Source organism: Hibiscus syriacus, unplaced genomic scaffold (genome assembly GCF_006381635.1).
Source record: "Hibiscus syriacus cultivar Baekdansim isolate YM2019G1 unplaced genomic scaffold, ASM638163v2 tig00110630_pilon, whole genome shotgun sequence".
Classification (NCBI taxonomy): domain Eukaryota; kingdom Viridiplantae; phylum Streptophyta; class Magnoliopsida; order Malvales; family Malvaceae; genus Hibiscus; species Hibiscus syriacus.
Genome location: NW_024062805.1, coordinates 291083 through 309005, shown reverse-complemented (window position 1 = coordinate 309005; position 17923 = coordinate 291083). Strand labels below are relative to the sequence as shown.

The window sequence follows — 17923 nt, the reverse complement described above, 5'->3', positions numbered from 1 at the left end:
AAAATTTACACAGAATATTACCCTAATATTATTATACTTTTATGATAAAAATCGTGATATAGAATAGAAAGTGAAAAGAAAATTTTTGAAATGTAAGCTGGCGTCACATTGCACGCCAGCGTGTGACACCGAACCCACTTCGTGTTTCAAAAGCTAATCAATGAAAAAACCACCTCATTATTAATTATTTTATCCACTTAACCTGATCAAACAACCAATCAAACCCCGCCTCATTTGCCTATAAAAACACCCTTTCTCTCGCTTTGTACATCTCTTTCCGTTCGCTTTTTGCTCGCTCCCGATAGTCTGCTGTTCTTCATCCAGCTAAGTATTCTTATTTATTATCCATCTCTTTCTTTCTTCTCCTACACCAGTCTCGTTCTTCTTGTTTTATCCGTAGATATGGTTTAGGTATAGGGTTTTCTTATATTTTCGTTTGTTGTTTTTCGATTGCTTAGTTCAATTCCGATCTTGTGAATTGGTAGTCAAAATCATTTCATGAAATCATTAAAATGATCCGTCGAATCCGTATTCTTCACTCGTTCTCAGTTGTCTTCCTGTACTGGTTCTACGTTTTCTCATGAAATAGGTCACCTTCTTTATTTTCTCTGGCTACTGAGAATCCGAAATCCTGAATTGTCAATTCATATTAAATACTCTTCCGGATAAAAGAGAGAAAGAAAGAGAAAAAAAAACCCTTCTCTTCAGATGGCTTCTGCGCAAAGGCCAGTGAGTTCATCCGATTCAGACCCGCGATATGCAAACATCGATGCGAGGAAAAGGAAGAGATTGCTTTGAACCGTGAATCAGCAAGGCGATCACGAACGAGGAAGCAAAAGCAGCTCCAAGATTTGGTTGGGGAAGTGAGTGCATTGCAGAAGGAAAACAGCCAGGTCTCTGAAAGGATCAGCGTTTCCTCTCAACGGTATATCGAGATCAAATCGGCCAACAACGTTTTAAGAGCTCAGGCGATGGAATTGACTGAGAGAATACGGTCCCTGAATTCGGTGCTGCACATTGTGGAAGAATGGTGCGGTTACGATGTTGATATTCCGGAGATTCCAGATTCTTTGCTTAAGCCGTGGCGACTCACTCCCCTGCTTGATACAGCCAATTGTAGCTTTGGTTGATATGTTGGAGTATTGACAGATAGCCTCTTCTACCTTACTGAACAAATGTGGGTTCTTTGTTGGAGTCTGTACTTCTTTGTTGGTCGTTAATGTTATCTGTTCCTCCTCTGTTTCTGTTACTATTAGGTAATGTAGAACTCAGGTTTATATCCATTTTCAGCGTACTGAACTGGGAGTTTGGTTGTGCATATAAGTTTTTGTACTATGTGTGGATATACATGAATTTGAATGGTTTTGGATGTAGTTTGCTTGAGAATAAAATGTAGCTTAGCTTATTGTCATACCTGCGCATAAAACGGAAGAATATCAAATCTTCATCAATAAAAACTTCTGGAAGACGATACCTTTTTAACAGAGTTTCCAGAAGTTCTCCGAAGATATCACGTCAAATTGTCATTTAGAGCTCACACTTTTTTGTCGCGACATTTAACGGTTAAATTTGAGTATTTATATCTTAAGAGAAACTGGAGGAGGAGATTCTTTCTGAGTAACTCTCCTTTATATTAAACTTTTTCTTTCTCACATAAAGGTCGGTCAACGATTGTTCTCTAACATGTTGTGGTTCTAACATTTGTTGGAGGATTATGACTTAGCAAGCAATAGATCTTTCACAATAATAAATAAAGACTTTTACAACAACTGAAAATTCTCCAAAATGTTCATTACCAAGGAAATAATAATAATTCAATTATTGTAAGTGCGACATTCATATGTCTCCGGATTATCTTTGTAGTAATTCTCTAACGGATCGTCATCATTCTTCTTATCTCTGGTGTGGCCGACTTCTGCATTGAGTTCTTCTACCTCATCCCAAGCTGTCGCATACTCCACTCATCGGGTTATCAGGGCACGCCTCCTGTGCTTCCTTGATGCTTTTTCCACCTTTTCCAAGATTCTATCAGGGGCGACCCTCACTGGTCTAATTACCTGCATGTACCTAGACCCCAACTGGGAGACCATTTTTCAGGGCTGGTTAAGGTATGGAACCTTGAAGGGGCCACCATTTTTTTGTCTGCTACGTTGGCTACGACCCTTGTGGTTAGGAGGCTAAGACTAGATAGGGTTGCCAACTTGCCATTGTTGCTTGTTTTTTCTATGAAGAGAATAAAAGTTAGTAAGAGTTTTAAGGAAACTAAACGATAAGAGGAAGGGTTTTAATTGGGAATTATTATGGTTGGCAGATAACACATTTCTTATCATCTTTGGGTCAATAGGAAATTTCCACGTCGGAGGAAAGTCGAGGTATCTCATGGAAATATCGATTTTTGCTCCACTTTTGAGGGAGTATGTGGTTTTTATTATAATCATTGCTAATTTGTTACTTATCATAGGGGATCCCACAGTCGATTGCCTTGAGTATGATCATTTGGGAATGCTTTGGGAATCAAAAAAAGATTTTTCACTCCAAAAGTAATTATAAATACTTAAAAATTGATTTAAAATTATGATTGAAAAAATAATTTTTAAGTCATTTTAAAAAAAATTTATTGTAAAAAATCAAATTTTGGATGAAATTATACTTTTTATCCTCGGTTATTTATAATATAATGTCTAAAATAGATATATTATCTTTTAAAAACAATTTTTTTAAAGTAATCTTAAACGAATAAAATTGAAATTGTATTTTTCAAAAACACTTTTAAAACTATTTTTTACACTACTTTTTAACATCACTTTTCAAAAAGTAACAAAAAAATTAAATAGTATTTTAACTCATGAAATTATATATCATTATCATTTTAGTATATACTTTTTTTATTTAAACATTTCAAATTTAAGTATGATATCAAATGCATTTAACAAAACTTATTTAAAAAAAATTAAAACTCAAAATATACTTTTAAAATTTGTGATACTTTTATTAAAATTTGATAATATGTTGGAACTTTTGAATTTTAATACTATTTTACTCAAAATTTAAAAGTATCTTTTATGTTTGAAAAATTCAAAGATAAAATTAAACAAATAAATTATTTAAATATGAAAATGATGATTAGATATAATTTTAATAATATAAAATATAATTTAATCCTAAAAAATTAGAGAACTAATGCAATCTAATACATTAATCAATAAATTAACTATATAAATATTAAGATTTACGATATTTTCTTATAGAGGTAGAGTAACTGACGTGATAATTAAAATATTTAAAATAATCACACATTAACTAATTAAATTTATAAATTAAAAAATATCTAATTAGATAATGACATATGTTATATGTTTAAAATAGATTGACTGTCAAAATAACATATTTTAATAAAATACATAAATAATAAGGATCAAATATAGAATGATATCAGTTACTCCATCAAATACTAACATCAAGTGTTTTAATTGAGATTATTTAAATAACTTAATGATTTAATTGATAAAATTAAAAAAATTGAATTTTTAAAATATAGTTTCTAATTAAGTGATTTAAAAAATTATAAATTTATACAAAGTGGCTGACGTGAATGAAAACAAGTTGTATTGAGTTGGCATATGGGATGATTTGGGTTTGTTTTTACAGATCCAGGCGTCTTTATTAATTTGGGTCTGATGAGATCCCATTCAAAGGACAAAGAATTAAGATTGCAGTAGCCACCCATTAAGTGGGGTAGAAAATTTCTAAATTGAAATTAGAATGCTGGAAGAATCGTAAAACGCTTTAGCTGGATCTTCCCTGTGCTTACACGAAGGATATCAACTCCAAATACCAGAAAAAAGTAACAAAATCTCCCATTTCCCTCTTTCATTCTTACTCTCTGGCGACGAGACTAACACTGAATCTGTTATGAATGGGGTAAAAGAAGAAGAAATAATCGAAGGAATGGGGTTTTTAGAAGCAGAAAGACAATATTACAGAAAACGTTCCCATTCATTCATTCATTTCATAACTCCTCTTTCTGTTTACATTGCCTTTATTTACATACAATCATAATAGATTCTGTTATGCCAGCTAGACCTCTCTCTAACCAATTTTGTTATCATAACAGGAATTGGGCTGCTGCTGGGCTTCCTTTGCTCCACCTGTATCTGCTGGACCAGTATGCTGGATCTGCTGGGTAATTACTTTAATTCCCCCCGTGCTCCTCACGTGCCCTGCTCTCAGGTAATTACTTCCCAATTCTATCTCAATCCCTAACCCTTGATTATTCATTTCCCCCAATTCTCATTCGATACTCATCTCTCGTCCTCCTTCTTTTCCCTCTCGTCTTCCCTCTCCCACCGTGACAATACCCACCCCATCAGATGATCCTTGTCCCCAAGGATCAAACGACGGAAACTGCCCTCGCAGCACTGAATAGTCTTCCCAAGTGTCGTGCATCTCGTCCAGGTTAATCCACCGAACCAACAACTGTGTAATCGGTTTATTGTGTCGATTAACAATTCTTCTGCCTAATATTTTGTTGGTTCTATCCGAAATTGACCCTCATCATCAATCGTAGGAGGATCTGTGGAAGTTGCTGCATCAGGCCCAACATGCTTCTTCAATAAACTGACATGAAAGACTGGGTGCAACCGCGAAGAATCTGGTAAGTCAAGTTTGTAGGCTACTTCCCCAATTTTTTGAATAATCTTGTAAGGGCCATAAAACCTTGCTGCTAATTTCAAATTTTTCCTCAGGGCGATAGAAGTTTGTCGATACGGCTGCAGTTTCAGGTAAACAAAATCCCCAATCTGAAATACTCTTTCTGATATGTTTTTATCAGCGTTCTGTTTCATTCTATTACTTGCTTGCTGTAATTGAATTTTCACCAATTTTCGAATGTCTTCCCTGCTTCTCATTAACTCTGCCACTGCATGTACTTGAGTGTCTGTATACCAAATGATGGTAGGGGGCTTGTAGCCATATAGAGCCTGAAAAGGTGTTAGTTTTAAGGCAGTATGGTAGGTAGAATTGTACCACCACTCAGCATGTGGCAACCATTTAGCCCATTGTTTTGGTTGGTAAAAACAAAGCCCTCGGAGGTATTGTATTAAGCACTGATTTACCCTTTCTGTTTGTCCATCCGTTTCAGGATGGTAAGCATTGCTAAAGAGGGTCTTAGTCCCTAAGAGCTTCATTAGTTCTCTCCAAAAGAGGCTGGTGAAGGTCTTGTCTCTGTCTGAAATGGCCATTTTAGGCTGGCCATGAAGCTTATATATGTGGTCCAAATACAATTTAGCCACCTCAGCTGCTGAGTAAGGGTGTGATAGAGCTAAAAAGTGACTATATTTAGTAAACTTGTCAACCACCACAATAATACAATTCTTCCTTAAAGATGTAGGCAAGCCTTCAACAAAATCCATAGTGATAACTGCCCAAGCTTGTTGAGGAATAGGTAATGGCTGTAGCAGTCCTGGTTTAGCAACATGTCCCACCTTAGTTTGTTGGCAGACGGCATAAATTTTAACATAATTGACCACCATAGCTTTAAATCTAGGCCAATAGAAGTAAGATTTAATTCTCTAATAAGTTGCTTGACTTCCAGAATGACCCCCATGAGGTGAGTCATGTAATGTCTGAAGAATTTGTAGTCTAAGAGATCCAGCCTCCCCAATATAAACTCTATCCTTATATCTAAGGATTCCCTTTGAATATCTCCACTTATTATCAGCAGTAGAATGAACAGCCAATTTAGTGATCCACTCAGTAGCCAATAAATCTTCTTTATAACTAGCCTCCACCTCCTGCACCCAACTTGGAATAATTAGAGTTGTGCCCATGGCCAAACACTGTCCCTGATCCTCCCATTGTCTAGATAATGCATCTGCCACCACATTTGATTTCCCTTTTCTGTACTGTATAGTATAATCCAACCCAAAAAGCTTGGTCAATACTCTCTTTTGAATTGTAGTGGTCAACTTCTGCTCCAAAAGATACTTTAGAGGTTCATGGTCAGTCTTAATGATAAAAGGATTACCCTTTAAGTAATGTCTCCATTTAGATATTGCTAATAGAATAGCTAAATATTCTCTTTCATAAATAGAGAGAGTAGCATTTCTAGGACTAAGGGCCTTACTCAAAAATGCTATAGGTATGCCATTTTGAGATAAAACAACACCTATACCTCCTGAGCTTGCATCTGTCTCTAAGTAAAAATTCTGAGTAAAATCTAGAAGAGCCAAAACATGAGCAGTGGACATGGCTCTTTTAAGATTTTCAAAAGCAGTCAAAGCTGCAGTAGTCCACTTAAAATTGTCTACTTTAAGCATTTGTGTCAGTGGCCTGCTTATAGCACCATAATCTTTAATAAATCTTCTATAATAGCCTGTTAATCCCAAAAATCCCCTCAAAGACTTTAAAGATTTAGGGAGAGGCCAATTCTTCATTGCTTCCACCTTACTGGGATCAGTAGCAACCCCTGCTGCTGAAATAATATGTCCCAAGTATTCTACTTGGGTTTGTCCAAAAAAACATTTAGAGAACTTTACAAACAATTGATTAGCTTGTAACACCTCTAAAACTTGTTGTAAATGAGCAATATGAGCTGCCATAGAACTGCTGTAAACTAAGATGTCATCAAAAAACACCAACACAAATTTTCTAAGGAATGAACTAAATAGTTCATTCATTAATGCCTGAAAAGTAGCTGGGGCATTAGTAAGGCCAAAAGGCATCACCTTAAATTCATAGTGGCCTTGATGAGTTCTGAATGCAGTTTTGTGAATATCTGCATCCTTAATTCTGATTTGCCAATACCCTGATCTGAGGTCAATCTTTGAAAAATAAACAGCACCATGTAATTCATCTAATAAGTCCTCCACAACAGGAATAGGAAATTTATCCTTAATAGTCATGCTGTTTAGTTGCCTGTAATCCACACAGAACCTCCAAGAGCCATCTTTCTTCTTAATTAGGAGGCATGAAGAAGCAAATGGACTTTTACTAGGCTGAATAATAGAAGAAGATAACATAGTAGCAATCTGTCTTTCCACCTCAGCCTTCTGGTTGTGTGGAAATCTGTAGGGCCTGAGATTGACAGGAATTGAATCAGGTTTAAGGGAAATACCATGGTCATGGTTTCTTACTGGTGGAAGACCTCTTGGCTCCTCAAAAATATCCTTGTAGCTTTTTAGGAGAGACTGAATAGCTGCAGGAATAGGTTTAGAGGCTTCTGTCATAGAGAATAATACAATATGTCCCAAAATAATAGAATCTGAAACTGTCATTTTCAATAAAGAAGCTCCTGAAATTTGCTGCAAAAATGAAGATGGTTGTTGACCCTGTATAACAATTTGTCCATCTTGGTGAACAAAACTGAGTGTCATTTTGTTGAAGTCCATCAAGATTGGACTAAATAATTTCATCCAATCTACTCCCAATACCATATCACTCCCTCCCAACTGTAAAAGTCTGAAATCATGAACAAAAGAGTGTCCTTGCATTTGCCATTCAACTCTATTACACCTTGCTGTACTATATAGTTGTTAACCATTAGCTACTGTAATAGCCAAAGGATAAGGTGTATTTACCTGTATACCAGCCTCAGCCCACTGTGGCGTTAAAAAACTGTGAGTACTACCACTGTCAATTAGAATATTCAATGGTTTAACTGAAATACTGCCCTGAATTCTTAAGGTGTTATGACCAATACACCAGCATTCATAGATATTTCTAGGCTCTCTTCCTCCTGTATAACTTGCTGTTCTGAATCAATAGGTAGAATATCTGAAGGCAGAATAGTATCCTCTTCAATCATCATGTTCAGTTGTTTTGTTTTACATTGATGGCCTGGGACAAATTTCTCACCACATTTAAAGCACAAATTGTTTTGTCTTCTGTACTCTATTAAATTCTATTTTGGTGGCAAAGTGGTTGAATTCTTTTGTGGAATTGGTAACTGAGTTGGCTTAGAAATAGGTAGGGAATTTGGGTAGGGTGGGTTTCTAAAAACTGGCCTCATTCTCTTGCTTTCAAATTCAACAGACAATTCATACAGCTTAGCTTGCCTGTATGCCTTGACTCTATGTTTAATATCATCCCTTAGTCCACTAATAAACATAGGGAAAAAGAATTCCTCACCTAGTGTACGATTCTGTAAAAGCATATGAGGCTGTAGTTCTTCAAATCTATCCTGATACTCCTCCACAGACCCTTTCTGTACCAGCTCAGTAAACTCGTCCACTATATCAGCAAAGGCCTTATCACAGAACCTATGACATAGGTCTGCCTCAAACTCATGCCATGTAACATGATGTTTTTGCATTATGTATCCATCAAACCAAATTTCTGCTTTACCTGTTAAGTACATTGTAGCTACTTCTACTCTTTGTTCCTCAGCAATACTACATAATGAGAAGTATTTAAGGCATTTATGTATCCAACCTCTGGGATTACTACCTTAAAAAAAAGGTAACTCGATTTTAGGCCTGTGCAACATAATCCCTGAAGTATTACAAGACCCCCTGTGCCTCTTCTATCCATATCTAAACCCACTGTATTGTTCTTAACAGCACTATTCTCCCCCACTTGAATATCATTTTTGAAGCTGGTTATGTGAGTAGGCAACTCATTTGGCTTAGATTTTAGAATTACAGGCTCATCAGGTTTATAAGTAAACCTATTTTTGTCATTAACCACTGTAACCTGTACAGCATGCTTCCCACTCATGTTAGATGAATTAGGGGTCTGTACCTGTTCCTCATCAGGTTGATTTTGATCTCCTTTCCGGCCAGTCAAAATCCTCAAAAGCTCTTCTACGTACCCTTGATTTGTAGCCATTCTAGACTCCACAGCAATGATACGCTCCTCTTGATTCTCCCACCATTTAGGAACCTTGGTTTCATCTTGAGATTGCTTGACCAAAGCAGTCAAATCTTCCAATTGTTTCTTTAGTGCTGCAAACTCTGATGATTCAGTCATGGTCTGGTTTTTCTTTGTCATTACAACATCAATAGCCAGGAAAAATCAGGCTCTCGATACCAATTTGTTATGAATGGGGTAAAAGAAGAAGAAATAATCGAAGGAATGAGGTTTTTAGAAGCAGAAAGACAAGATTACAGAAAACGTTCTCATTCATTCATTTCATAACTCCTCTTTCTGTTTACATTGCCTTTATTTACATACAATCATAATAGATTCTGTTATGCCAGCTGGACCTCTCTCTAACCAATTCTGTTATCATAACAGGAATTGGGCTGCTGCTGGGCTTCCTTTGCTCCACCTGTATCTGCTGGACCAGTATGTTGAATCTGCTGGGTAATTACTTTAATTCCCCCCGTGCTCCTCACGTGCCCTGCTCTCAGGTAATTACTTCCCAATTCTATCTCAATCCCTAACCCTTGATTATTCATTTCCCCCAATTCTCCTTCGATACTCATCTCTCGTCCTCCTTCTTCTCCCTCTCGTCTTCCCTCTCCCACCGTGACAGAATCACAGGTATTCCCCCTTCCCCGCCTCTCTCGATTGATTTGTAGTTAACCGATTCGGACTTTGATTGTTTCGTAACTGTTTTCCTCCAATTTCTGCTTTTTACATAGATAATTCTCTTTTCTGGGGGTTTTTATTTCCAACAAGATGAAAATTTCAAGTTTTCATATATTTCAATTTGCGTCTCTTAGATATTACGATATTCAACTTCAGCCTTGATTCATGACACTGTAAACTTTGGAAAATTCTTGCAGCATTGGTCTAATTTTGCATGTCTGGAATTTAAGCTTAACAATTGGGCACTTCTTATATCCGTTGTTCCAAATCTGCCAAGTAGAGTAATGAAAGTTGTTATAATCTATGTTTCACGGACTCCAGGATGAGTGTCACGAGTATACTTCATTTGTTCTAAGACTTTTTTATATATTTGGGAGATCATTTCTTACACTCATATCGAAATATGTGGATTTTCGCACACTCAATAAATTTTTTTTTTTGTACATGCCTTAAACTTAGAAAAATCATGGTTTATTTACTGCTTCATAGCTAGTGATGAGTTTATTGGCTCTAGGATTTGACATGAGTTTTTGTTTCTAAATTCAGGGTTTTATTGTTGGAACTGAAGTCTTAAGGTGATGGTGAGGATCAAACCACAAGCTCTGCTACAACAAAGCAAAAGGAAGAAAGGGCCATCTCGAATAAGTCTTACAACAATTATTATGTCGACTTTGATTGTTGTTTTGATTGTGTTTTTTGTCTATGCCTCCTACAGACATTGGACTCAAAGGTTCGTTCAATTGGGTAGTTGGCTGTGGGATTTAGTGCTGCAGTGCTTTTAAACTTTATTATGTGCATGCTTTGTTGATTCATGTAATTTGCTGCATGATTTGCTAATTGTAGAGCAGTACATTTAGAAATGAAATTGCTTGTAGAAAAATAGATTATGGCTTTAGTTTGTGATTTTTTTTCTACGTACTCATCAGTGAAATTTGACCCACTTTTCTTTTATTTAGGTCGAGAATTCATATAGAGAACAAGCAATCAGTTATCGAGGTACTCTATTTGAGAATCTTACTTATTCATTCTAAAATGGCTTTCATGATCCTTGCGGTCTCATATTTTTTCAAGTCTTTGTTTCGTCGATAACAATGGCACTCTCAACTCTGTGCCCAGTATCAATGTACCATCCTTTCAGGACATTTGAAGGCAACTTTTCTCTGTTCTTGTGTGCACATGTATCATTAGCTTCTGAGGCATTCCATAATAAGGCATTTTTCCTGTTTGTTATTATTGTCTCTAACTTTATAGCTTCTCTTATGACCGTGGTCACTTGTATTTGGTAGGGGGACAACTCTTTCATGGATTCCAAGAAATCTGATCTCCCGGGATATGCTGTAAGTTCCTTTACTTGCTAAGCTATTCCCTAATTAGTATACTCTCTCTGTGTGAATAATGTCTACTTTTTTTTTGTAATACTGGCCTGGAATGTACTGTGCCTGGTTCTGAGAAACAATATTGACTCTAGATGATTAACTTATAATGTGGTTTTATATCCAATGAAAACATCCTTTGTCTATTTAACCAGCTTTCTGCTAGTAAGTTTTTGTTCACCTTGCAGGCATTAGTCTGTTACTTGCTTGACTTCATCAAAAGACATTGCAAAGTAAATTCTTTTATCATGTTCTTGGTTGCATTACCTATTAAGAAAACATATTTCATTAGCATATCTCTCAATAAGGCATCTTGATATGGTATTCCTTTGAGTTATTTCAATTGTATCTTAAAATCTTGACAGATACAGTTGGCAATGAATGAAATTTAGCTGATATGTTCATTTATTACTTTATCTTACTTTTAGTATTTTACATTGAATACTTATTTCAAAATAAGTCTTATCCATCGATTTAACTCTGTTTTTCCCCTTCTTATGGTTAGATTTTAGATACCAGTAAAGGCTCTATAACAGTGGAGCTCTTCAAGGACAGTTCTCCTGAAGTTGTTGATCAATTCCTTGATTTATGTAAGTACCGGAATCAGTGTTATTTTTACTTGAAATAATGTATTTTCTTTATCTAGAACTATCATAAAATTCCTTGTGATCTATATTTGAACTAGAAAACATGTTGTAGTTAGAGCTGAACAGTTCATGCTTTGAAAGAATCAGTTATAGTTTCGAATTAGTTTTTCTAAATAAAATTTCAGTTTTGTTGCTGAATTTCCATCTGTTTGTTGATTTTGTTGGTTGGGAGCATTATGCATCATGTCTATCTATCAACAAGACATGGAATTTATCACTATAGTTTTAATTCTTAAGAGTCGTGTTCAGAGTTTGGTTTAAATTGGCAAATTCGTTTAAAGGAATCGATGAGGGCACCATCTAGTTTAGGTTCAGTGGTAAATCAAGTTCAGCCACATTTTTGTTATCTGTCATTATTGGTAATAAAACAGATCAATTTCTTTTGTGCTTTCAAGTAGTTGGTGTAGTTGGGATGTGCAAAATGCATGGTTTATTTAATCATGGAATAGGCAGGCTGGCTAACACCTTTAGGAAGTGCAGTGCCAGAATGCCTTTTCTTTTTCTTTTTAAAAATATTTTCCTTTTCCTCCTGCTGAACGTGGTGCACAACTGAATTTCATTAACTGGTGCAAAGGAAAAACTGTGTCCTCCATCCTCATCATGAATTCGATGATATGCAGTCAGAAAGGACGCTTCAATGGAATGCTTTTTCGCCATGTGATAAAGCACTATGTGATTCAGGCCGGTGATAGTGATAAATTAGGAGCTGTAGAGGGCTGGACTTTGAAAGGAAAGCAATACAACCAACTCGATACAAGGTTAGTGTACGTTGGTTAAACTCAATCACTCTTATTGTCCTTTCCTTTTTTACGTCATTGATTTACCATCCTGACAAAGGCTAGGCAGTACATGCTTTTTGTTGTGACTTACATTCTCTGATGATCAAACCAGTTTGAAGCATGAAGCATTCATGCTTGGAACATCTAAGGCAAAGCATGATGATAAAGAATTTGAGTTTTTCATTACAACTGCACTAATCTCTGATCTAAATGAGAAGCTTTTTGTCTTCGGGAAGGTCACTAAGGGAGATGACATTGTTCAGGTAACAAGCAAGCTTTTGTTTATTTCCATTGAAGTGTTTGTGCTTACCATTTTCCCAGTGTTGTCAAGGCGTGCGACTAGGCATTAAAAAAGGCCCGCCTGATTGAATTTGTCTAAAATTTCTTTTATTTTTCACCTTTTTCTCTTTCATTTGATATATCTTTACTAGTAAGAAAAGGATAATCTCAACCTTGATACTTTGTAATATTTGAGCATTTGACAACAAACACTGACCATAAAGAAACCATGCACATATTGACCAATAGAAAAAATTGCATGTTTTGTAGATAAACTAGACTCCACTTTAGAGTTTATTGTATATCTTAAGCTTTATATCTATATATATTATACAAAAACTCACACATATTGCGCTTTACTTTTCTGATGCTGGTGCTTTTTTAGCGCCTAGTGCCCGAGGCAATGTAAGAGTTTAAGCGCCTAGAGTGCGTCTTGTGCCCTCGAAAACGTTGTTTTCTTCTTTTTCTGGAGTTAATTACCATTACTCATGGTTGGACGCATATCAAATGTTCCCACATGATCTTGTTTTTCATGCGGTTACTGGTTAAAGTTATATCGAATGTGTTTTTATTTTGTGCAGGAAATTGAAGAGGCCGCGCCTAGGGCTATAGCGCGGTGCAGGGGCCGCGCCTTGCATAATTTATCTAAATTTCTCGGCTTTAAATCATCTCTCCGCTATAAATACCCCTTCCCCCTAAAACTCTCTCACAAATTCCTCTCAACCTAGAAGCTACTACAATAATCCTCTCAACCAGTAAAAAACAACCGACAATCCTTTTATATTTTATTTAAAAATTCGTTTGATTTTTCGTTATAAGGTAATTTTTTATAATTATATATGATTATTTGAAAAAAAATATTGTATTAATTATTTTCAATTAATTTTTGTGGTTGTATAATTGGAAAGCGGGAGCGTATGTCGAAATATGTTTGTCGATACAGTAATAATATAAAATTAAATTATTTAAATTATTTACGTTTATGTGTAAAAAAATTATTGTGTTATATTTTCGTGCATATATTATTTATTTAATTAGGCTTTTTTCAGTTGTTTTTTTGCAGATATAATGTTGTCGCATTTTTAAACTCTAACAATGGCGCGAATTTCAGCTATTATTTATTATGATAGAGAAATTCGAGAAGATGAAACCAACGTTGTTTTCGTATCAAATGATTATGTTAAAATATCATTCAAGAGAAACATAACTCTTGAGGAGCTGATAACGAAGATTTCAAGGAAGGTTCATGTTGGAAGTAATAGAAGAATGTCGTCGTTGCAGTATAGATTTCCAACATCATTGTTGCTATTAACTTATACAGCGTTCGAACTATCGAACAATGATGATGTTGAAATGATGGTTGATTCTCAAAGTAAATATTTAGATGCCGATATTGAGATGTATGCAAAGTTTATTCAAATGTGTGCTGTTTGGGGTCTGTTATTAAGCTCTTACTATGGGCTGGCTGAACAAGTTGATCAAGTTGACAGTCCAACTATAGTAATGTGTAATGATATTAATGCCATAATGGGAAATCTGCATCATGCTGCCGAACTTCAATGGGGAGACATTCATCAGCAACTCCTTACGATCTGTACCGATGTGGGTCCATGAACAATCTGTATGGCAACATCGAGACTACTTCTAGGGGAAGATATTCATCTGCAAATTTCTTTGACTTTAATATGGAGATGCCATCGACGCAACAATCTGTGGAGTTTCCATTTGACACGATGGATTCAAGCTCCAGGGGGAGGCATTCAACTGCAAATTTTTTCGATCTCAATGTCGATACGACTTCTAGTTCAAGGGGAAGACATACAAGTAGTACATTTTTCGACCTAAATATGGAGAGCATGGATGAACTATCATCTCCACCAGAAGAACCGTTTCGTGAGCCTAGTGCGGATGGTGCTGAGACTAGACTATTCATTCACCCAGAATCACCGCAACTCAACTCCGATGATGATGATGATATGGATGAAGTTCCCTCAAATGTGGCATAAACTGACCGTCCAGCACATATGTATGAAGCTGATTATGGTGCAATGTACGGGCCATAATTTGCGGATATGCCTAATCTCGGTGACTATGGATTTTACTCATCAATAAATAATGATGAGTTATCTTTAGGTATGGAGTTTCCAAGAAAAGAAGAAGCGATGATGGCTATAAAAAATTACAATATCCGTAATTCTGTTCAATCCAGAGTTACCCGCTCTACAACAGAAAAATATGAATGTCACTGTTCCCGACACGAAAACGGATGCAATTGGATGGTTCGCGTATTGAAGAGGAAAAGGAAAAACAATAGATGGGAACTAACAGTATAAAACGGTCCTCACACATATTGTGTTGGAGAGATCAGCCAAGATCATCCCAACTTGGACTCTGAAGTGATCTGCCAAGCCATCATGCCCATGGTAAAAGCGAGCTCCCATATAGCTATTGTTGTGTTGATTTCAGCTATCCAATCGTAGTATGGGTATTCCGTCTCATACAGAAAAGCATGGAAAACAAAGCAGCTGGCCATTAAAAAACTTCACGGCGAATGAAATGCATCTTACAACGAACTTCCAAGTTGGTTTAGGCTGGTGCGGAGGTTTAATCCTAGGACAATTGTGGGCTTCGAAACCTCCCTTACATACCATAATGATCGAGTTCTTCGCGATCGATGTCAATTCTATCGAGTTTTTTGGACTTACCCACAGTACATTAATGCTGTCAAATACTGCAAGCCTGTGGTCCAAATCGATGGGACTTTCTTGTATGGAAAATACAAGCAAGTTTACTATTGGCAGTTGTCCAAGACGGTAATTGCAACATTCTTCCAGTTGTGTTTGCTCTCGTTCAAGGAGAATATACAAATTCTTGGTCTTTTTTCATTCGAAACTTACGTTCACATGTTATCACGAGGGAAAAAATCTGTGTCATTTCAGATCGCGGAGCTGGGATTAAAGCAACAATGGAGTCTTTGGGTCCATTCTGGTAGCCACCCTTTGTCCAACATAAGTATTGTATCCGACACATTCCTGCGAACTACCATGGAAGGTTAAAAAAGAATGATGAGCGCCAATTACTTGTGCGCATGGGTAAGCGAAACCACCCTTTTTGTTTTGATCGTTTTCATTTTTTAAGGAAACAAAGTTAGTAAGTTCTACATTTTTTGATCAGGTTACGAAATACTTCCTCAAACATTTGAATCTATGCTTCAAGATTTACGGGCGAAGAACGAGGAATGATACGATTACATCAACTTCATCGATAAATAAATGTGAACAAACGCATATGATGGTGGGTATCGATATGGACACATGACAACCAACTTGGCTGAGGCAATCAATTCGACCTTAAAGGGTGCACGTCACTTACCTGTAGCGGCTTTGGTAAAAACTATATATATTCGTTTGGAGGCGTTTTTTGCGAAGCTCAGGGGACAAGCTCAAACATTGATGCAAGACAGTCATGTCTATCACCCTATATTAGTTGCAGATCTACAAAAAAAATGTGGCATCAAATGAAATGTTTGTAACAAGCTTCTCTAGAACACATGCATTGTTTCGTGTCACAGAGTTTCCTCGACCTCTTTAAGGGATTGATGTTGTGTCGTTCAGAGTAAATCTACAGGACAGATGTTGCATACCCGTCAAGACTATAACCATTTTGTGGATCCCGTATACCTACTATCAGAAGCGTTTAAGGTATACTAATTTGAGTTCCCCCCATAGGTAATGATGAATACCCTAATGAGGTTCAGAATTGGCTTTCGATTGTACTAGACCCGACTTTATTGAGGGATCGTGGTCATCCAAAATCCACTCGAATTCATTGTGATATGGATATTCGAGAAACATCTGGACACGAAAAATAATGTGGGCATTGTAGAAACTCAGGACACACTAGGAGAACATATCCACTTCTGTTGCCATCAAGTAACCATTGATGAGGAACTGATGTAGTTTTTGTTTATCAAATAATAATTCTTGTACTTTAATTTGCATTTATTTAAAGTTAATGTCATTCGATAACCACTGATGAAGATTAAAAAAATGATACAAGAAAACGAGATTGGACGTTGGTATTATATGTGATTATAATAAAAGAGATAATAAGTGACAAACTTAAGAAAGTTATCGAACACAATTATTAATTTTTATCAAACTAATAGTAATTTGGTATTTGGATATAATTCTAAATACAACAAACTTACAATAAGTATGAAATGGTAAATAATAATCAAATTATAATAACTGATATTAAATGATAAATAATTTAACTGATATTAAATGGTAATAAACAAAATTATCAAAATAAATTAACAAAAAATCCAAAAAAATAAACAAAACAAATTTTAAAAAAATCCAACAAAATAAAGTAATTATTAAATGATAAATAAAAAAATACAATAAAAAAAGTCCAATAAACAACTAAATACAAATATAATAAAAAAATAAAATCTATCGATGTCTGCGATGCGAATGTGTTCCTCAGGGCTATGGATGTCGGTCTCGAGGAGGATTTCTTCGTATCACTGGTTGTGACTTCTCACTGTCATCATCACCATCGTCGTCGTCGTCAGGAGCAAATATATTTTGTTGATGAGGAACTGATGACGATGTAGCACCTCCATATAATAAGGACCCTGGAGGTGTATGACTGACTAACCCACCACTCATAGATAACTGCGAAAACTCATAAAACCCAGACATCGATGAGTGTGAAAACTGTACAGGAGGTATCTGTGCGGCGACCATGGGTGATGAGGCTGCACCCGTCAAATAACCAGCATATGAACCCAAAGTCGGATCTACAAACATAGACCTATAATATTCTCCATGAGGGGTCATATAACTCTATGACGCCGGAGGCGGGGGGTCATAAAACCAGGTGAAGGCGACGGCGGCATCTGGTAAGGGAAAGGCAGTGGCGGCATCATATATGGTTGTGGTATGTAAGTCGATGCAGACGGTGGCTGCTGTGAAGGTCCTGCTGGTGTAGTTGAGGATGAACTGGAAGCACTTGCTCTCCGTCCACGAGTCGGGGGGACGATGATGCTATGTCGGTGAACGTCTCTATCGACGTCGTTTAAACGTCCGCCCTCGTGCATCCTCGAAAAGCATAAACAGTTCCCCGTTACTGTTGAACCACTCATAATAATCATCATCAACCGTCAGTAGGTCATCATAAATGGGCTCTCTATGAGGAAGGTACCGATGTTGATCATCCCACAGCACGACCCACTCATGATGTTTCACTAGCAAATCTGTATCTGACTTGCCGAGTCGATGTGTGCCATACAACTCGTCCATATTAC

At 36.4% G+C, this 17923-nt stretch overlaps 1 protein-coding gene and 1 pseudogene across 1 annotated transcript; both read left to right on the top strand.

The window, feature by feature from the left end:
- Positions 1–392: 392 nt before the first annotated feature.
- Positions 393–1391, top strand: LOC120136454 (annotated as a pseudogene).
- Positions 1392–3738: 2347 nt separating this feature from the next.
- On the top strand, positions 3739–12789 carry LOC120136455 (peptidyl-prolyl cis-trans isomerase CYP21-3, mitochondrial-like). The gene is made up of 7 exons (XM_039152491.1): positions 3739–3908; positions 10074–10261; positions 10488–10527; positions 10818–10868; positions 11410–11498; positions 12172–12309; positions 12443–12789. The coding sequence occupies exons 2-7, from the start codon at positions 10110–10112 to the stop codon at positions 12678–12680; spliced, it is 708 nt and encodes a 235-aa protein (XP_039008422.1). The 5' UTR covers positions 3739–3908; positions 10074–10109; the 3' UTR covers positions 12681–12789.
- The last annotated feature ends 5134 nt before the right edge of the window (positions 12790–17923 follow it).

Coding starts and splice junctions, on each gene's coding strand:
- LOC120136455 (XM_039152491.1), top strand. CDS start 10,110: ATGGTGAGGATCAAACCACAAGCTCTGCTACAACAAAGCAAAAGGAAG. Junction 10,869..11,409: donor CTGATCTCCCGGGATATGCT/GTAAGTTCCTTT, acceptor TCTTATGGTTAG/ATTTTAGATACCAGTAAAGG. Junction 11,499..12,171: donor CAATTCCTTGATTTATGTAA/GTACCGGAATCA, acceptor GATGATATGCAG/TCAGAAAGGACGCTTCAATG.